General features: G+C 40.8%; 1 protein-coding gene across 1 annotated transcript in view; it reads right to left on the bottom strand.

The window, feature by feature from the left end:
* The window catches only part of PKHD1 (PKHD1 ciliary IPT domain containing fibrocystin/polyductin), a gene marked incomplete at its 3' end in the record, with an annotated part of 306,709 nt that overhangs the window by 95,599 nt on the left and 188,713 nt on the right, over window positions 1-22,397 (bottom strand). Inside the window, 3 exon segments of the mRNA XM_081943866.1 lie at window positions 2,604-2,644; window positions 2,677-2,746; window positions 18,949-19,046. Coding sequence (XP_081799992.1) covers window positions 2,604-2,644; window positions 2,677-2,746; window positions 18,949-19,046 — 209 coding nt within the window.

The raw sequence follows: 22,397 nt of genomic DNA, 5'->3' as shown, positions 1-22,397 counted from the left end.
AACAACTGCTCAAGATTTCTTTCAACCAAAATAGAATAGTTTTTTAAAAGCCCAGGAATGTTACCTTTCTGGAAATCTTTCAATAGTTTTGATTTCCAGTTCTTCCTGTAATAGCAATTTCCTTCATTTCCTCTTCCCAAACAGAGCCATGTGATCCTTAGTGAAAGTAGATCCTCTCATCTAGTTTTCCCCTCCCTGTCTTAATCCATTTCAGAGCCAGCTCTTTCTCTCCATCTTCTTTAATTGCCAATTGCTTCGAATTCCTAAACTGACTATTGCTCATTTTTCATAAATCCCTATATGCTACTCCACCCTGAGATAATCTGAATGATAATCTTCAAGTAATTCAGTTCTAAAATTCTGCACTGATTCCACTGATGTGTGGCTTTCTATATTCTGGGTCACATGCCCAGAAGTTCATATGCTTCCTTCTGTGTTAATCCATTGGAGAACATAGCCTCTGCAATAAATCTCTTCTGGACCCAAGCAGCTTTACAAAATTTATAAAGTGAGTGCTGTCTCCATCTACTCTTGGATCTTAGCTGAGAAATTCTCCAAGGCTCTTAATTAAAACCGGGGAGGTCAGGATGGAAAGTTTCAAAACTATCTCTGAATCAAAGGAAAGAACCGACCCCATTTTACTAATTACCAAGCCTGCTTTAATTCTTATACAGCACAATTAGGAAGGACCATTTAGGCTACGGAAGCCAACCTCTGTGCAGGAATCCAAATTAAAGTGTCCTAGACAGATGGTTGTCCAGTCTCTGCTTGAACACATCTAATTAAGAAGAGCTCACCAAGCTCTCTGACCCGATGATTCCACTGTCAAACTGCTCTTCTTGTTAGAAGGCTTTTTTTAAAGCATCAAATTAGAATCTGCTTCCTATAATTCCAATTATAACATGTTCATTCTAGAAAGAGAGAGAACTGACCTTGACCCTCTATGTGACAAATTTCCAATTATTTGAAGAGTGGTGTTATGTTCCTCCCACTTCTTCATATATTTTTTTAATCCTCAAGGCCAAACATCCGTCCCTATTTCTGTAGAGTTCTTACTTTCTTGTTTCCTGATCATCTTCAATTACCTTTCTATGAATGTGTTCAGTTTCTCTGAATCTTTTGGAAACTATACTTTTCAGGTGGCACTTCCTTTGTTTGTATCTCTGCTACCCTGGTAGTATTTGGAAATTACCTTGGAGGTCAGGTGAAAGAGCTAGACAATAGTCTGATAAACAAAATTAATTTGAGTCCAAAGGAAGAGAGGTAGCAAAAATGCTCAGAAGGGTCTCTCCTCCCTAGCTTTTGGGAGAATAAAAGTGAAGGATGGCAGGGGTATTTTCAGACTTGGAAGATTGATGTGCACCTTGCAAAGTAGTCCAGACAAGAACAACCAGGAGCATTAGCTTTATCTTTACTTTAAGATTACATTAAAATAATCTTGCAAGTCTGGAAGTACCCTGTCATTCCTCACTTTTATTTTCCCCAAAACTCAGCATGATCCTTTTATCACCTCTCCTTCTTTGGACTCAAATTTGGTTCATTAGACCAAGCTTTTCCTCCTGTCCCACAAGATCATTCCTACATACCATTACAACTTTGTATCTCCCTCTGCTAAATATTTATTTGTTATTTTCAAACCACTTCTTTAAACTATGAAGATAAATGTGAATTGTATTTCTGTAGTCTAAGGTCCTAATTATGCTGTTTTTATGTCATCTGCAAATTTGATGAGCTTCAATTCCATGTCTTAACTAGATCACTAATACAACAAGTTGAAGAATGACAACACCTTGTATATTTAAATGCTAAGGATAATTTAGGTCAGTATTAGTATTATGCAAATTAAAGTCAGTTCAATTTCAGGATAAAAAAGGATATGAATCCCTTTTAAGTAGTGAACACATTTGGAATGTGAATAAAGGGTTGCAAGCGTCACCACAAAGTAACTGCTGTATGGCCTTAGCTAATCACAAAAGGATTGTGATGGGGTAGGGACTACTAATCATAAAATATTTGAAGTTCCACATCAGGAGCTTTACTGCTCCATGCCTTAATAGTTTTATGAATGGATTACTGCAATACACTTGGTGCAGAACTGTTTCCTGAAGATGGTCTAGCAGCTGCCTGATTGTTAAGGAAGGTGGCTAAATCAGTTCATGTCACAGCAGTGTTTAAAATCCTGAACTGAACTATAAAACCCAATTCAAGGTGTTGAGAAAGGATTTTCTGGGCCTAACTCAATATAGGCTCTATTGCACCCCTTATCTACCAGGGAGGAAAAATATCAGGTTTTCTGCTCAGTGTGAAACAGCCTTTGATTGCATTCCAATGAGCATTTATCTGGAATAGATTCCACTTCGACTAGAACACCTTTTGTGCTACAGCATGCCCAGCGTATTGCAAGAACTTAATAAATGTTAGATAGCACGAGAACCAATTTATGATGTTATTCTTCTTTCTAGATTTCATCGTTTGCCCTTAGCATATATACCCCAACATCGCTTCCTCATGCCTGGGGCTAATTAGACTTGGTTCAATTTAAAAAATAAAATAAAAGATAAGACATGCAGTGTCTCTTCCAGCTATTATTATTTTTCACTTACCCACTTTCAAGACACCAGCAGCAGCAATCACAATATACAGTCTGCGCTCAGAAGATGGCTGGTGTTTAATGAGAATTCCAATGTGCCCTGGATATAAAGACCTCGTAGGGATGGGAGATTCATATCCACCAAGACAGTTCTGTCTTAGAAAGAAGGAAATGCTGCAGAGCATTACTTTGGTTAATGTATTGCTTTTTTAAAAAAAGTAGCCTCATTTTTGCTTCCTTTTATAAGATGTTAAATTGAACAATAAGACTAGGACTATTACTTAATTTATGAATTATTTAAGTGAATTTCTGCTCCCCATTAAATTAGATCTGAATGGGAGGAAATTCTGTAATTCTCCAGAGAATTAATAAAATATGTCAAAATATTCAAACCTTCCAATAAACAATATACTTACTTAATACACATGATATAATCAAGATTGAAAAAATATTTCTTTTTTGCATTTATACTTTACTTTTTTGGCCTACATTTAGGCAAGAAAAACAAAATGCACAGATACAGTATTGCGGTACCTTGCTCAATAGTAGTAACTGTGAGAGGGATCTTGGAGTCCTAGTGGACAACCTTTGAAATATGTGCAGCAGCTGCCAAAAAAGCCAACACTGTTCTAGGCTGCATCAACAGAGGGATAGAATCAAGATCATGTGAAGTGTTAATACCACTTTATAAGGCCTTGGTAAGGCCACACTTGGAATACTGCATCCAGTTCTGGTCGCCACAATGTAAAAAGGATTGTGAGACTCTAGAAAGAGTGCAGAGAAGAGCAACAAAGATGATTAGGGGACTGGAGACTAAAACATATGAAGAACGGTTGCAGGAACTAGGTATGTCTCGCTTAAGAGAAAGAAGGACTAGGGGAGACATGATAGCAGTGTTCCAATATCTCAGGGGTTGCCACAAAGAAGAGGGAGTCAAGCTATTCTCCAAAGCACCTGAGGGTAGGACAAGAAGCAATGGGTGGAAACTAATCAAGGAGAGAAGCAACTTAGCACTGAGGAGAAATTTCCTGACAGTTAGAACAATTAATCAGTGGAACAGCTTGCCTCCAGAAGTTTTGAATGCTCCAACACTGGAAGTTTTTAAGAAGATGTTGGATAACAATTTTTCTGAAGTGGTGTAGGGTTTCCTGCCTAAGCAACCCCCTGGACTAGAAGACCTCCAAAGTCCCTTCCAACTCTGTTATTCTATTCTATCCTATCCTATCCTATCCTATCCTATCCTATCCTCATTTTATCCTCAAAGGTACAACACTGAACTAGCTTGGGCAGAAAGAGAACAACTGGCCCCAAATCAAATGGGAACTGACAGTGGATCTCCCCGGCCATATAACAATCCACTTTTATGAATGACATATATTCCTCCATGCACCCATACAGCAATCAGGCACATATTAATACTTTCCTTTGGGAATGCTGAGAAGAGGATGGGAAGAGGCAAGGGTCATTTCTGGGCTAGGGCTAAGGTTGGCCATTGGAAAACAAGAAAGCAGGATGGAAAACAACAAGGAGGACAGGGCTATGGAGGAGAAAAAGAATCTGTTGTTGGGAAAGACTGAAGGCAAAAGGAGAAGACAGAAAGGACAGCAGAAGATGAGATGGTTAGATAATGTCATCAATGCAATGAACGGAGTGATCTGGGAATAGGGGACTTAGTCATCACGCCCCTGTCATGGTCAGATCACTCATCCCTCCGGCTGGACTTCCCTGGCGCTATCCCCCACCGCGAGGAGGCGGAACCAGACTCTACAAGCTGGTACCGCCCCAGGCACCTGATGGAATCGGATAGATTCCAGACGGAGCTTGGGCCAATACCTGTAGCCCTGTCCCGCTCCCGCTCCGAGGACCTAGTGACTGCCTGGAATAAGGCGATGACTGGGGCCTTGGACCAGGTTGCACCTTTGCGACCTCTCCTGCGGCATCGACCCACCCGGGCTCCTTGGTTTACTGAGGAGCTAAGGGTGATGAAGCGCCACAGGAGACGTCTAGAGAGCAGGTGGAGGTCCTCATGCTCCGAGGTTTTGGGGTTGAGTCAATGGAGGACCATGTGACAGCCGTGGCAAGGGGGGCGTTCCACCAGGTCCGCCTGGTGCGCCAATTGCGCCCCCTACTGGACCGGAGTGACCTGCGCATGGTCACTCATGCGCTGGTGATGTCTCGCCTGGACTACTGCAATGCCCTCTACATGGGGCTTCCCTTGGGACGCATCCGGAGACTGCAGCTAGTTCAGAACGCAGCCGCGCGTGTCATCATGGGGAGTACACGATACTCCCACGTAACACCCCTCCTGCGCAAGCTGCACTGGCTGCCTGTGGCCTTTCGGGTGCGTTTCAAGGTATTGATTACCATCTTTAAAGCGCTCCATGGCATAGGACCTAGTTATCTGTAGGATCGCATCCTACCACACACGTCCCTACGACCAATCCGCTCACACAGGGAGGGACTCCTCCTGGTGTCGTCCGCTAGGCAATGCCTAGGAGTAGGTCCTTCTCTGTGATGGGCCCAACCCTCTGGAATGACCTCCCCCCCGATATCAGAACCACCACCGACCTCCGCTCCTTCCGTCAAAAATTAAAGACTCACCTGTTTCAATCAGCTGGCCTGGCACTCTCTTAGTTTTGCCTCCCGGGGATATATTTTAATTGGGTTTGGGTATTTTAATTGGGGATGTTTTTTAGGGTTTCCATAGCATATTTATTTCTTGTACAGTCTCATCTCCTCCATCTAAATGTTTAGTATTTAATTGTTTTTATATTATTTATATTGTTATTCATGTATTTTATCTGCATTTTATCTGGCTGTACACCGCCCCGAGTCCCTTTTTGGAAGAGGGGGCGGTTTAGAAATCCAAATAAATAAATAAATAAATAAATGAATTTGGGAAACCTCCAAGAGACAGTGGAGGACAGAGGGGTCTGGCATGCTGAAGTCCATGGGATCATGAAGAGTTGGGCATGACTTAGGGGACTGAACAAGAACAAATGGAGAAGGAGAATGATGGTATGATACAGGAGCAGGGAGTCAGACTAAACTGGGAAGAAAGAAAAGATCAAAGGGAAAGAAGCAGATAATGACTTCAAAGAGCAGGAATATTGAAGAAAAGGAATGAGGAGAATGAAGAAGTGGTATCCAAAGAGCAAAGAGCAAGGTATGGAAAGAGCAATAATTGATACATATGTGGCTGTTCAGCCTCTTAAAAACAAACAGGTAATCCCTGGCTTTTTTTCCCCTTTTCTCAGATAGGGCATTCAGGGTTTGAACTGGACTCTTCTAGAAACTACTAGACATATGGTAACTCTAATTAAAACTCTGTATTATAAAGGCCTGGTGTTCTGAATGTTTTGGGTTGCATCCAATAATAGCCATCTGTCAATGCAATGGCATCCATAAGAAGAATGGATTACCCTCCCTGTACAATCCCAAAAAAAATCACCTACAAAAGAAATATTCTGCAAAGGACAGAGAGGAGCTCAAAAAGAAATCTTTATCTCAGCAAAAAATGGCATACAGTTCACAGATATAAGTAAAACTGGAGTGTTTTTAGTGAGCTGTTGAAGTGACAAGATACACGTCATAAAATATAATAGTATAAAATGATTAATACCTGCTAAACTATGTGTTAAAACAAATCATAGATTTAGCATTAATTTAGATTTAAGATAAAACAAAAATAGTAAGTTTTATTACAACAAAAGGCCAGCCTTAGCGATATCAAACAATGATGTTAACATAGTCATCTCTTATTAAAGAATCCAGTCAAATACTCCAATGAAAAAGAGAGGAGTTTTCTGGAAATGTCCTTTCCCTCAACTAATAGGTAAGTATTATTATTTATGTTGATCTTAAAAATGAAAAACCTTCAGCATTGAAATGTTGTGAAATGCTGTCTCCTATAAACTGGATTATAACGGACTTTTATTTATCTCTAGTACCATGCTTTGCATTAAATTGTTATTTGCTTTAGACTCTTTTAAAATCTTAATTACTCAAATGGGAAATGTAAGCTATTTAGAGCAGGTTTTAATTTGAGCAGCATGTAAACATTGTAAATAAGTAAATAAAACAATGGCCATCTCAAGTTTGGTTGTGACAGAGAGGTGTTTTTAAGAACAGCGTTCTAATGGAAAATGAGAATTAAAACAAAAGCATTTTGTTGCTCTCTTTTTACTGGTTCTCATATGGAAGAGTCAGAAGATTTTTGACCCACAGTATAGACAGATTAAACCAACCAAGGCAGAGAAGAGGAACAGAGATTTAAAACCAATGTTCATCAACACCATCAAGAAGCAAGATATGTTCTCTTAGTGTTTAACCTTTCCAGAAGTCTTGCTATATGTAATGTCATTCACTAATTGTTGGAAGCTTTGTTTTAAAAATGTTCATTTACCTTTCTCAGTAGCTCTACTGTTTAGATACCATGATCATGGTCTTAAAATAAAAATAAATAAAATAAAATAATACAGAACAACTATTTAAAATGAGGAAAAGTGGTGACTCAATAGGATCTTTCAGCCTGCTTTCTAGGGATTGGATATGAGTGTATGCCTGTGCCAAGCCAATTATTCTACAGACGGGCAAACATTTTGTAGAAATTCCTCTACAAGGTAAGAAAACAATTTTAGCTTCAAATCCTGGGATAGCAGAATTTATTAGAATTCTTTTCCAAAATGAGTATAAGTAAAAGTTTTTTTTTAATTTAAAAAAGTACATGCCAAGATATTTTATTATGTATTTAACAAAGGGAATAAAAGGTAATACTCTAATTCTCATAAAGCCAAAAATCATATGAAGATAATTAATGACTACTCATGTTGAAAGCAATCCCAAATACCACAAGACCTTGTCTTTCTAATGGGATAAAATAATGGGATGTTGCAAATTTGATTCCACCTCCTGGGAATCCAGGAGATAAACAGTGTATTTCTTTACATAAAAACAAGGCATGGAACCTGAAAAGTATCTTGGTATTCCTCTGTATCAAGTAGAAGTCTGTGCTACAGCTGAGGAAACTATGTGAGAATTTTATGTGATAGTAAACACACTGAGGGAAAGTTAAACCAATCAACCATCAGCTTTTTTATTTCACATGCAAACATCCAACAGTCTGCTGCTGATGGGATGGACGCTCCTCACCAGTTATTTATAAATTCCACCCTCCTGCTGAAAAAGTATGGATACAGTCCTTCAGTTGACCTTTTCATCTGATATCTCAGCTCCTGAAATAGATGGAAAATCAAAGGGTGACATTTTTAGCCTGGCTCTAATTCTCAGACTCCAGACTGGCCGTGTCCATGGGGGCTTCTCAGCGCTGACATGCTTTGAGGACTTTTTCCAGCCCTGTCTGGTGGTTTTATTCTTTGACTCTGATTCCCTGAGTCTATGCTGGTGCAGTTGCCTGCAGTTCTGACTTGACAAAACTGCAGTGGAATATCTATTCCAGAGAGTGAAAGGCAGTCATCAATTCATTGCCGCAACTCATTGCCTGAAGATGGAGTGGAGCTGTGAGACTTTGAGTTTGCAAGGTTTTTTCTTCAAGTCTCTTGTCCAATTGGTTTTAAATATGTAACAGTCATCAAGAAAAGCTAGGAAAGTACATGGAGAGTATGTATGGAGATCTCAATAAATGTTAACAGTCAGAGAGGTAAAGAAGAAACACACACCAATATTTAGACCTACAGACCAGGAGATAATTTTTTATGGTTCAAGACTTAGAATACCACCAACACCCTACATTCAAAAGATCATTATTTCAAAGGCTTTTCTAAAAATAATTTATCTTTTCCTGCTATTAACAACAAAGAAAAGAAACAAAATGGAACAACATTAACTCTAACTTCTTATACCATGCTAAGGACACAAATGCATGTACATCCAAGCAGAGGATGAGAAAATCAAGTAACTATTCTATATTCAGACCTACCTCCAATCTCATGACAAGTACAGTTTATACCTTTAAAATCCAGAATTTGTGCACATACTCAAATGCATTTTTAAAAGACAAAACAAATGGCTGCATTATAGCAGATGGTGCTGTTAGCAACCTGTAAATGATTTTTTCTGTCATCTATATGGATTATGAAAAGGCTTTAGCAAAGAAAAATGCATCCAGCAAATCCAGCGTTCAGAAACCACGTGCATCGTAATATATACTAAGTTGCTCTTGTTATTCCTATTGCAGCTAAGGCTAAAAACCCTCAAGACAAATCTAATTCAATTAATCTTTAAATAAGCATATGGAAAATTCCGCCTACTCCCAACTATCAGTCTGTAAAGAAATTCAGTGAAGACCTTGCTACTGAATGTTGCTTAATACTTTAGATGAACAGTCTGTGTTTCTTCCACACTGCCTGCCACTAAACTCCAGGGATAAAAAATGTTACACAACAACTCAATCTGTTTTGTAACTCAGACACCACATTATCATCAGGTCAAGTTACTAGTCAAACAAACACTGGAAAACAGATGGTTCCAACCTGAATAGAAGGCTTCTTTCCCCTCCTTGTGCTATAAATAAACAAAAGAAGCAGAGGTCATGTAGATCATGAATGGGGGCTCGATTGTCCTGTATTCATACATGCAGTTTGAATGACAGCAAGGTCATTGTTGAGACCTTTATCTGAGCTATCTACTGTCACTGTCTTAACAAGTTTTAAATCTTTGAAGGTGTTTAGTTTCTTTTTAGTAAACTCATCCTGTATTCTGCTGAGAAAAACTAGAGAGAAAAAGAAAGAGAAAGGTCATTTAATAATAATAATAATAATAATAATAATAATAATAATAATAATAATAATAATAATAATAATAATATTGAATTTATTAGCCGCTCCCTTTCCAGGCAGGACTCGGGGCGGCGTACACTAGAACATATAAAACATAACACGTGTGTACAAACACATAAACATACATATATACAAAGACATACATGTACGGAGGAGGTAATAAATTACAACATTTAGACAATTAAAACCATTAACATACCCCAATAATAAAACCCAATATACAATAAAAATTTAAAATTTAAAAGACAGTCGGGGAATACGAAAAAATTACGGTTGAGCCAGGCCAGATAATTGAAAAAGGTGGGTCTTCAACTGTACACGGAAGGAGCGGAGATCGGAAATAATCCTGATGTCACGGGGGAGGTCATTCCACAGGGCTGGGCCCATCACAGAGAAGGCTCTGCTCCTGGGTGTCGCCCCCCGACACTGTTTGGTGGACGGCACCCGGAGAAGTCCCTCTCTGTGTGAGCGAATTGGTCGTAGGGATGTGTGGGGCAGGATGCGATCCTGCATGTAACTAGGTCCTGAGCCATGAAGCGCTTTAAAGATCATAATCAAAACCTTGAAACGCACTCGGTAGACCACAGGAAGCCAGTGCAGCTCGCGCAGGAGAGGTGTTACAGGGGAGTATCTAGTCCTCCCCATAATCACCCGCGCGGCCGCGTTCTGGACCAACTGTAGTCTCCGAGTGCATCTCAAGGGAAGCCCCATGTAGAGAGCATTGCAGTAGTCCAGGCGAGACGTCACTAGCGCATGGGTGACTGTGCGTAGGGCATCCCGGTCCAATAAGGGGCGCAATTGGCGCATCAGGCGGACCTGATGGAACGCCCCCCTTGCCACGGCTGTTACATGGTCATCCATGGACAGCCGGGCATCTAGGAGGACGCCCAAATTGTGCACCTGTTCCATGGGGGCTAGTTGCACGCCCCCAATGGCCAGAGATGGAAGCACCTGGTTGAACCGGGGGGCCGGAAGCCACAGCCACTCCGTCTTGGAAGGGTTGAGTTTTAGTTGGTTGCCATCCATCCAGACCCGTACGGCCTCCAAACACCGGGACATCATTTCGACGGCCTCATTGGGGTGGTTCGGGGTGGAAATGTATAGCTGAGTATCATCAGCATACAGATGATATCCCACCCCAAAACCACGGATGATCTCGCCCAGCGGTTTCATGTATGTGTTGAACAGGAGAGGAAAGAGCACCGATCCCTGTGGCACTCCACATGTGAGTGACCTCCGGGTCGAACTCTGCTCCCCTGCCAACACACGTTGCGTCCGGTCAGAGAGGTAGGAGCCAAACCACCGTAAAACGGTGCCCCTGACTCCCAACCCCTCTAGCCGGTGCAACAAGATGCCATGGTCGATGGTATCGAACGCCGCCGAGAGATCTAATAGGACCAGGATAGAGGAACAACCCCTATCTCTGGCCCTCCAGAGATCATCAACCAATGCGACCAAGGCCGTCTCCGTGCTGTGCCCGGGACAGAAGCCGGACTGGCGCGGGTCTAGATAATCATTTTCCTCCAGGTGACGTGGGAACTGCTGTACCACCACACTCTCTACAACCTTCGCTAAAAAAGGAAGGTTTGAGACTGGACGATAATTGACTAGGTCCGTTGGGTCCAGGGAAGGCTTCTTGAGCAGGGGCCTCACCACCGCCTCTTTCAAGGCGGCCGGTAGAGACCCCTCACCCAACGAGGCGTTCACTAGGCCCAGGAGCCAGTCGCGCGTAACCTCCCAGGATGCCAGTACAAGCCAGGAGGGACATGGGTCCAATAAACATGTGGTGGGTCGCAGACGTCCACGCAACCTGTCCAAATCCTCGATGGCAACCGAGTCAAACTCCTCCCAAAGCGGTCCCTCAAGACTCGCCACGGGCGTCTCTACTGGACCACTGAAAGGGGCCCATCCCATCCGGATTTGAGCGACTTTGTCCTGTAGATATTTCCCAAACTCCTCTGCTCTGCCCTGTAAAGGGGCTTCCCGCGGTCTCTCACACAAGAGGGAGCGAGTCACCCGAAACAGGGCGGCAGGGCGGTTATCTGCGGACGCAATAAGAGCGGCGCAATGTTGACGTTTGGCCGCTCTTAATGCCACAAGGTACGTCCTCAGATAGGCTCGTGCCTGTGCTCGGTCAAATTCGGAACGGGAGGATCTCCAAAGACTCTCTAGGCGTCTCTTGTGGCGTTTCATCACCCTTAGCTCCTCGGTGAACCAAGGGGCCAGGGTGGTTCGTCGCCGCAGGAGAGGCCGCAAAGGCGCCACCCGGTCTAGGGCCCCGGTAGTCGCACTATTCCATGCGTCTACCAGGTCCTCCACTCGGGGGCGGGTCAAGTCCACAGGAGGTGGCCCAAGCTCCGTCTGGAACCTATCTGGTTCCATCAGGCGCTTGGGGCGGAACCATCTAATACCTTCCGGTTCCGCCTCCCTGCAGCGGGGGGTAGCACCAGGGAAGTCAAGCCGGAGAAGTGAGTGATCTGACCATGACAGGGGAATAATAGTTGGATCCCCTATTCCCAGATCACTCGTCCACTGGCCAGAGACAAAGACAAGGTCCAGCGTGTGGCCTCCCTCGTGAGTAGGGCCCTGAATTAATTGGGTCAGGTCCATGGCTGTCATGGAAGCCATGAACTCCCGAACCCCCTCAGATGCTTCTCCCATCGACGGCAGGTTAAAGTCCCCCATCACTAAAAGTTTGGGGGTCTCAACCGCCACCGATGAGATCAGCTCGAGGAGTTCAGGCAGGGCCGCTGATGTATAGCGAGGAGCCAGGTATACTATCAGCAGGCCCAACTGCCTCCCAGGGCCCCATCTCACGACAAGGGACTCACACCCGGATGTCTGCGGCACCGTGAACTCTCTCGGCTCCAAGTCTTCCCGGATAATCACTGCTACCCCACCGCCCCTTCCCTGGGCCCGAGGCTGGTGAAATGCTCGATAACCCGGCGGGCACATTTCCACGAGGGGTAAGCCTCCCTCGTGGCCCAACCATTTAACACCATATATAATAAAAATATAAAAATACTATCTGCAAATTCCGCAGCCTCCAAAAATTCAGGGATAGGAGAATTTGTCAGCCATCTTTTCATGCAGTTTCTCTTTTTCCAATGTTATATTCATTTAATTAGATTCTACAGCAATTTCTAAGCTGTTATTCAATAGAATGCATGTCCATGTACATTTTTAGTAAAATTTTGGCCTAATATCTTTTGGTGGCAAGATTTATATTTTCCCAATACAGAGGCAGAATGCACAAAATATCTTATGAGTTTATTTTGTAGCTACAAAGTTTGCAAATCAAGATATATGTCTAAATACATCTGTATATTTTATTTCCTAATAGCGGAAATAAGGAAGTATGGCAGACCAAAATTAGTGCTATGTGTGTGCGTGTGTCTGTGTGTCTGTGTGTCTGTATGTATTTGTGTGTAATTTCCATTTCCCTTCTGTATTCTCTAGAATACCCTCTGCTCCCTTGCAATATTACTGAAAAATACTGCTGTAGTCATATAGCAAAATATTAATGCTAAATACCCTCTTACAATACAGTTGTACCCATTTGATTCAAAGTCATGCATTTATATAGCAAGTATTTTGGAAAAATCTTCACACTGAAAATTAAAAGGAAACTCAACAGAACACAGATGTAAAGGAAGGGAAAGCCATCACAGAAGAAGGGGTGGGAAGAAAGAGCCTACATTGTAAAATAATTGCAAAGAATGTGCTTGTAACAAAATGCATGCTGTTGACAAATATTGTTAAGATGGCCAACTGAGTTAGAAAAACATTTTTATAAGACAATGTCTTCATTCCTAATTCTTTGTCCTGTGATACAGAGAATTTCTAAAACCTTAAAATACATGCATCCTAATTGTAACATTTCCTTATTTCTGTAGTTTTATCTTTTTTGCATAATGTTTTAAACAGATAACTAGATAGATAGCCAGACAGACAGACAGACAGACAGATAGGCAGAAAGACACAGACAATGGTGTGCTGGATTAGTGAGTAGACCAGATTCTAGTCTGGAAGTTGGGATGCGAAGTCAAAAATAATATAATGATTATGGTCCATAACCTCTGATGTCACACACAGTTCATTAAATTGGGCAAATAATTTTATATATAATTATAACGAGCTGCAGTGGCGTAATGATTAGAATGCAGTACTGCAGGCTACTTCTGATGACTGCTGGCTGCCAGCAATTTGGCAGATCAAATATCACCAGGTTCAAGGTTCATTCAGCCTTCCATTCTTCTGAGGTTGGCAAACTGAGGACCCAGATTGTTGGGGGCAATATGCTAACTTTGTAAACTGATGAGAGAGGGCTGTAAAAGCACTGTGAAGTGGTATATAAGTCTAAGTGCTATTGCTATTGCTATTTCTGGCATAATGGGTAACAGAAGATTGGGCAAATAATTTTATATATAATTATAACGAGCTGCAGAATGCGTCAGAACAACAGAAGGCTTCTTTGTAGAATTAAGAAAAAGAAAACATAGATATACCCCTGGATATATATGTCCATTGAGTAGGGAAATCCTCAAGAAAGTGACCACACCTGATATTCCTGAGTTCATAAAATCCTCAGATCAGCTTTTGTTAGATTTAATTCAATGTCATCCCCACCCATATGCAATACTATTCAGAAAATACTAGGATTTATTTTAAAAGGATATGCTTCCCAAATCATGTGTTAATTTCTTTACAGAAAAATTAAGAAATAATCCAGCAGAATCTTAATGTTCTGACATAAAACAGGCTTTCTAATGACTCAAGTAGTGACATAGAATCTCTTTGATCAGCATTCTTACTTTATAAAATGCCATAAATGCATCACCAAATGCTGCACAAGCACAACGGAAGTATTATTACATGAGATGCAAAGCATGAGCGTCTGTCTCTTCAAACAGAAGAAGTTCAAAGCCAAATGAGAGAGACAGAAGATTCCACCACTAAAAACAATGCCAGAGGCTACATGACATCATAAATATGCCATCTGATGCAACATACTATGGCAAGCTCCTCATTCTTTTTTCATATATTGTGTCAGGATTTTATTATTTTAAGCACCACAGAATGTGAAAAAACCATGGAAAGCTGTGAATGTTGCTAGAATAAAATCTGCTTTTTATTTGTTCATGCATAGCATAAGAAATGTATCCTAGATTTTCTTCAATGTTATGAAAATAATTACAAATGTTCCCAAATAAATATTCAAATACATGCCAATCTACTGTACTGTATTGACACTCAGCCAATAGTAGCACATGATTCAAATGACAGGTGTGAATTTTTAAAGATATTTTGACGCTATGAGCAGTGGTCGGATTCAAACATTTTTACTACTGGTTCTGTGGGTGTGGCTTGGTGGGCTTGGCATGGCGTGGCTTGGTGGGCATGGCAGGTGAAGAACACCGTAAAATCTCCATTCCATTCCCACTCCAGGGGAAGGTTACTGCAAAATCCCCATTTCCTTCTCATCAGCTGGGACTCGGGAGGCAGAGAATAGATGGGGGCAGAGCCAGTTAGAGATGGTATTTACCGGTTCTCCAAACTATTCAAAATTTTGGTTACCGGTTCTCCAGAACTGGTCAGAACCTGCTGAATGCCACCTCTGGCTATGAGCAAGCAGCTACTTGTCCATAATTGTCATTATATGTAAAACTACCCCAGTATATATTGGGTAGGTGAAGCCCTCTTCACAGTTGCTATTAATATATATATACACCATCTGCTTTACATCTGCTTTAACAGAATACACCAAAATCCATATTAAAACATGGTTTTAGAAAGGTATTGAGTTACATATATAGAAAGCAATAATACAATAAAATCTTAATGTTAAGTAATTAGTACAAGACCAAAGTATTACATTAACTAATATCTTGATGTGAATTGTAGTGATTCTTTTTTCTTTATGTTACACTCAACTTTGGATGAAAAGTTAATCTTAGGCTTGTAACATTGATATCCTAAATGGTAATTAATACTGGTAGAATTTTTAGTTTTTTTCTTTTTATTTTCAATACTTTAAGCTTTCTAAATAGTAGAATGTTAGTAATTTAATCATATTATATAAACATTATTCCTTAGAAATCGGCATTGAAATAATGCAATGTATTATGAATTATAGGACTCCCTGCAGATTTTACTCCACTAGTTGTTGCTGACTACAGGGGGTGATGCTCATCTCCATTTCCATTTCAAGGCCAACATGACATCACGGAGCTCTGTACCTTCCCACTGAAGTGGTACCTATTTATCTGCTCGCTTTGCATGCTTTCCAACTGCTAGGGTGGCCAGAGCTGAGGCAAGGACAGGAGCTCACCCTGTTGTATGGAGCTCAAGTCTCGCACCTGGGCTGCAAGTTTTCCAGCCAACAAGCCCAGCATCTTAACCGCTGAGTCACCGCACCACCCCATCATGAATTATAACATTACAATAAAAGAGCGGGAGTGTAGAGTTGCCTGCACTGACATGGTGGAACTTAGAGACACTGCAACACAAACCTAACTTAAAGGAACAAGGATTATTCCTACTTTATTGAGGCAAAGGAAATGGGCATGGCCAAAAGATGAAAGGAACCATTCACCAGGCATTCTATTCATTCTGTAGATGAATATTTCCTAGAAATGTTATTATGTTACTTTATAAAATTTATTGCTTGATTTGTTTGCAAATATATGCTTTGTGTATAAAATCAATACTTTACAGTCAATGAAACTTTGCTTAAATTTATTTCAAAATGTCTTAATTTTTGTTAGAAATGGAATTAAAAACTAATGAACATGGAACTACACATAATCTCTATTTTCACCTGTATTAGGAGAATCAAATAGGTAAAAAGTTAATGATGGAAACAGAAGAAACCATTAACATAAGACTGTGGTAAAGAATGTTACGTCTCTTTAACTATTGCAGAAAAAGCTAAATTTCAGAAAAAGATAGGCTTTAAGCTCTAAATACACATTTTGCTATACATCTCAACACTCTTACTATCAACAATTTCTACATTATTTTATTACTTTTAATAAATCTTTACATTGTATGCTATAGATGACTTCTGTTTTGGGAGGAACACGATTGGTTTTTTTATTTATTTGTTTTAGAGGGTTTTAGTCTTAGATAGTTGTTTCTGAGTCTGTTTGTACTTGTCTGAAGAATGTTTAGAATTTAGAATATCAGTTGAAAGGGACCTTGGAGATCTTCTAGTCAAACCCCCTGCTTAGGCAGGAAATCCTACACCACTTCAGACAAATAGTTATCCAACGTCTTCTTAAAAACTTTCAGTGTTGGGGCATTCACAACTTCTGGAGGCAAGTTGTTTCACTGATTAATTGTTCTAACTGTCAGGAAATGTCTCTATAGTTCTAAGTTGCTTCTCTCCTTGATTAGTTTCCACCCATTGCTTCTTGTCCTGCCCTCTGGTGCTTTGGGGAATAGTTTGACTTCTTTGTGGCAACCCGAGATATCGGAACACCGCTATCATGTCCTTACACAGATCACTATTGTGGAAGTTTGTGTTGTTACTTTGGTAATTTAGCACTTGTATTTGTAATTTACCACCATTTTCTCTGTAATGAGAATAACTCAGAAACAACCAACAGACAGGGATGAAATCCTCCCAGATCGGCCCGGTTCAGGCAAACCAGTAAGGACGATTGTCCCTGGTTCTGCAAACCGTTAGGGAAAAAAAAAAGCTTCCAAGGATCACATGGCTCAGCTATGAGCCACACGTTCCTTGGAAGCTCCCCTCCCCAACCCCGGCTTTTTGAAGCATTTTTGTTTCCTTTTGATTTGTTCGAACTGGCAGGAAAAAATGCTTTAAAAAGTGAAAAAAAGTTGGTTGCGTCCACCCAGTCACATGACCACCCCCACCAAGCCACACCCACAGAACCGGTAGCAAAAAAAAAAAAAAGATTGCACCACTGCCAACAGACTATTAAAACCACACAAGCCATACTAAAGCTCTCCAATATATCTTAACAAAACCTCAATGCATACTGTGTTAAGGACTGTAACCATCACTATGTAGAAAACACAGGCAGAAGACTAACAAAGTACATCTATAAATACCAACTAGTACTCAGAAGATACAATAAAAACTCCTTAATCTCATGTTGGAAGAACTGTCCTTTTGGGTTCAGTTCCAAGTGGGGGAAAAGACACTGGAAACATGAAGGCTGCTTGGAAAGATGGTTTAATGGTGGACAGGATCACATGGCTTGAGCTCCGGAACAGAAAAGGGGAATCATATGCTTCCAGATGTTGGGTGAAGAAGAAAAAAGGACAGAGATGCTGAAAGTCCCTGGTTTTATGCCTTCTCTGGGCTTTGAACTTGGGCTTGTATTCTAATTGGTTGGCAGACTCCCATGGGGCCATGAAGGGGCCACTATGTAGGCTGTGCTTTGAGTCTAAGTTTGGTTGAGTATTGCTTCTTCCCAGGTGCCATGTGATGAGAGGGTGAATCCTACCTTTGATATGTAGAGCAGATTCGCTGAGGCCTTAATGGCTCATTGACAAAGATGGGGGGGGGAGCTGAGTTTCTTCCTCCCTTTTAGGGGGAAATATTCTGCCCTTTTAATATTTCCTAAATATTTCATTTTCTGGAAGACAAGTGGGTGCTAACTTCCTACACTCACAACACATGGACAAGGTTAACCAAAGTCTCAACTTTGTGAGCATCGTAGACTAATCCAAATCCAAGTCCAGAATCCCATGTTATGTAAAGGCAGGGAAAATCCTCCTCACCTATTTCAACTCAGTGTGTACAAATGGTAGTCATTTTCTTTGAAAGTAAGAGTTTGTCAAATGCTACTTTTGAATTGATGCTACACCGTTACAACAAAAATGGAGGGGGGGGGGGATGATTCTTTTGAAAATTCACTGTGGGAAAGATCCTCAGTCCAACATTTGTCATCTGACCTCTAAAATGCTTTCCAATTTTGAAAAATCTGAGACTTGTTTGAAAAAATTTGCTAAACTGACTAATCATCCAGATCTGTTTATTGATAACCAATATCTGCCTTATTGCAATCAAAATGCTTTCCTAAGAAAAACAGTTAGGAAAAGCAACAGATACAAGAAGTTGTGCGGATCTTTGAAGTACACTTCACTCAAGTGAAGTTTAGAGTGAAGTGCCCCTTCTCAAAGCAATGTGATCCCAATTTGTTTGCTGTGTCTTTCCTCTGATGCCTTTTCTAGCGTTTTCAATAGCCTTGAGAAAAATCTACTGTTTTCACATGACTGTATATGATTGCCAATTATTACAAAAAAGGCAATATTTCTTCCAAGAACATGTACTTATATTGGCATAAGCAATCTCTATATATTTCATCTTGTGATATCAGAAGATATGAAAATGTACATAGAGATGTTGGTTGACAAATGAGTATTTAACTTGTAGAAAAAGCAGTAAAGAAATCAGAAAGTTAGAGTATTATAATTTGGCTTTTTCATATTTATATATTAGATTGGTTATCTGTAACTTTTGTGCCAAGCTCTATTGTTACAATGACTATATTATTAAAATATAGTGTATTAACAAAATATAGTTACCTGGCAAAATGATAACATCTTCATCAGCTGATGGTATACTTTTATTGTAGCCGCCCCAGCCCTTTGTCACGTCATTCCAGGATTCAGCAAGGGACCATCTGTAAATAGGAGGAGAAACAAAAGAAACCGGATCTAGGAAAAAAGAAAGAATTTATTTTTGTATGTCTGCCTCCTTGACTGTCTACTGCAGGGGTGTCAAACTCAAGGCCCGGGAGCCAGATCTGGCTCACGGGGTGCTTAGATCTGGCCCACAGGGCTGCCCTGGAAACAGCGAAGGACTGGCTTATGGTACCTTTGCCGTGGAGCGGGCACGCAATTTGGGCATCCTCCTAGATGCCCGGCTGTCGATGGATGACCATGTGGCAGCCGTGGTGAGGGGGGCATTCCACCAGGTCCGCCTGGTGTGCCAATTGCGCCCCCTATTGGACCGGGACGCCCTTCGCACAGTCACTCATGCGCTGGTGACGTCCCATCTGGACTACTGCAACGCTCTCTCTACATGGGGCTCCCCTTGAGATGCACCCGAAGACTGCAGCTGGTCCAGAATGCGGCCGCGCGGGCTATCATGGGGAGTACTAGATACTCCCACATAACACCTCTCCTGCGTGAGCTGCACTGGCTACCTGTGGTTTTTCGGGTGCATTTCAAGGTGTTGATTGCCTTCTTTAAAGCGCTCCATGGCACAGGACCTAGTTACCTGCGGGATCGCATCCTACCCCATACATCCCTGCGACTAATTCGCTCTCACAGGGAGGGACTCCTCCGGGTGCCGTCCACCAAGCAATGCCAGCGGGCGGCGCCCAGGAGTAGGGCCTTCTCTGTGATGGGCCCAACCCTCTGGAATGACCTCCCCCCCCCCCGATATTAGAACCACCACTGATCTCCGCTCCTTCCGCAAGAAACTCAAGACTCACCTGTTCCAATTAGCTGGCCTGGCCCATTTATAGTCCTATTTTTTAATCCTCCTGGCAGTTATTTTAATTTTGGGGTAGATTTTGGGGTAGATTTTAATGTTGTTACTAATTTTATCATTACTGTACAGTTTCTATATCGCCTCCTCTATGTATATGTATGTATATGGTGTTTTAACTCTGACTGTACACCACCCCGAGTCCCTTCGGGGAGAGGGAGCGGTTTATAAATCTAAATAAAGTAAAGTAAGTAAGTAAGCAAAAACGGAGCTTGGGAGGGCCACACTCCCTCCCCCCCACCAGGCTTTTTGCTGGCAGAAGTTTGCAGGAGGTTGTTGCAGCTGAAAACAGAGCTCGGAAGCCCGTTTTCTCTGGCATAGTGCTTGGGCCACCTCAGGCGCTCCAGACACAAGTGACATTGAGTGACCACACCCACTCTGGCCATGCCCACTCTGGCCCCAGAGGTCAAATACAACCCTGAAGTGACCCTAAATGAAATTGAGTTCAACACCCATGGTCTACTGTCTTACTTATCTACCTACCTACCTACCTACCTACCTACCTACCTTCCTTCCTTCCTCAGTAAAGATTTGGCAAACTTTACTAAGATGTTTGGAAACAATGTTTATCTTCCTCAAAATGGCAACTAGTATTTTAATCATTTGTTTCTAAGTGGATATACATTTCCCAGTAGAGGTTCTCTGAAATTTCTACCTGTGTGATACAATTTTTGTTCAAGGTAGATTAAATTGATGCCAGGCATTAATTAAGATATAATGAAATCAAAATTATAGATATAGATTTCCCCATTATTACCCACCTAACCATTTTTATCAACAAGCAAAAAAGCAAGTAAATAAGTGAGATTATCTTAAAGAGCAAAATATTTAGAATGGAGATAAATGAGGCTTATATTTCAATTAAGAGAGTAGTTAATAAATTAATTGCTTAATTACAATATCATCTTTACTTCTGAACTTTCTAAAGCACACTTTTATAATCTTTTCATTCATTTTAGTTTCTCTGTCTCTGTCTACTTGGCTTCCTATTCAGAAGTGGCAGTTGAATGATGAAAGAAAGAAAGAAAGAAAGAAAGAAAGAAAGAAAGAAAGAAAGAAAGAAAGAAAGAAAGAAAAGAAAAGAAAAGAAAAAAGAAAAAAGAAAGAAAGAGGGAGGGAGGGACAGAGGGACGGAAGGAAGGAAGGAAGGAAGGGAAGGAAGACAAACACTATCTGGGAAGGGAGAGCAAATGTAGGGTGTCAAAAGCTAATCCTTTCATTTACCAGATAATTGCTTAAATAAAAATTATTTTCAGCAATGGGAATAGGATGGATGTGAATCTGTCATGTGCATTGATGGCAGACACTGGGCATGGCTCTTATATAAATTTTATGTAAAGAGAAAACACTGACCAGAAACAAAGAAAAGCTTAACTACCCAGAAATATATCCTATGGGTTAGAGTGAATAGTGCTGAGTAAAACAAGACCACATTTTAAAACTGAATTTACATATCCGGTTCTGATAAAAGGAATATGCCTTCAACTTTAAATGTCACTTGGATTAGGCCTCTCCTTGTAACTAAATTTAGAAAGTTGGTAAGACATAAGGATGCTGTATAAAAGCTGAAAAGTGTTCTAACTTCATAAAACAAAGATTCTTCAATTGTGAGGAATCCCGTGTTTTGAAATATTCCTATTATGATGTGCATTGTATGAATTCATGCATTTTAAATACACCTTATACAAAAAACGGAAAAGAGTCAGATGCTCAGCTAAGGGGAAAAAGTGCTAAGAAAGAGCTGTTTGTTATAGGTAATGCCTGGGAAAGGATGGGTTAAGTTTTCCCAGGCATCTCCCGCTGACAATGCTCTCCTTGTTAAACCAAGCAAAATTGTTCCTCCATTATTAAAGTTCTTTTTATCATGTTTTATTGTTAATGTGATTCAAAATGTGGTTGAAGGACACTATATAAAATACACAAAACAAGTTTCAATTGTTTAGCTAGACCAATGTGCTCTTTTTTCAAGATATTCCATTAAATTCTGCTCCGGTTTTTTTTTTCATTTTCCTCCATTCAGACAATCCATATTCTTAAGCCAATGAATATTTTAAGGTTTTCCCCTTTTGGATTCCCCTTTCCCTTCATCAACTAAGTTTATCTTTATGTTTTACTTTTGCAAAACTTTAAGTTTCCACAAAGTTCTTTCTTAATTGCACAATTTCAGTTAACAATAATCTGAAATATAGCTGTTAATAAAAGTGGAGTTTATTGATTCTGAAAATTACATTATTGGGCTATACAGAATGTCCAAATGGCATCTTCAAAGTCTTTTCCTGATCTTCTGACCTTGCAAGCACAGAAACACTTCAACCAGGATTGATACCTAGAATAATTGAAGGGACATCCCCTCCAAAGGATTTGCACAGTTTTCGTAATTAATTTCACTATTGAACTGCTCTTGCTATTAGGAAGCATTGAAGAATACGTATAACCAGTGTGATGTAGCAGTGAAGGTATTGGATTGGCACCATGGGAC

This window comes from Natrix helvetica (genome assembly GCF_964273705.1).
Source record: "Natrix helvetica genome assembly, chromosome: 2".
NCBI lineage: Eukaryota > Metazoa > Chordata > Lepidosauria > Squamata > Natricidae > Natrix > Natrix helvetica.
This window is presented reverse-complemented; position numbering and strand designations above follow the sequence as displayed.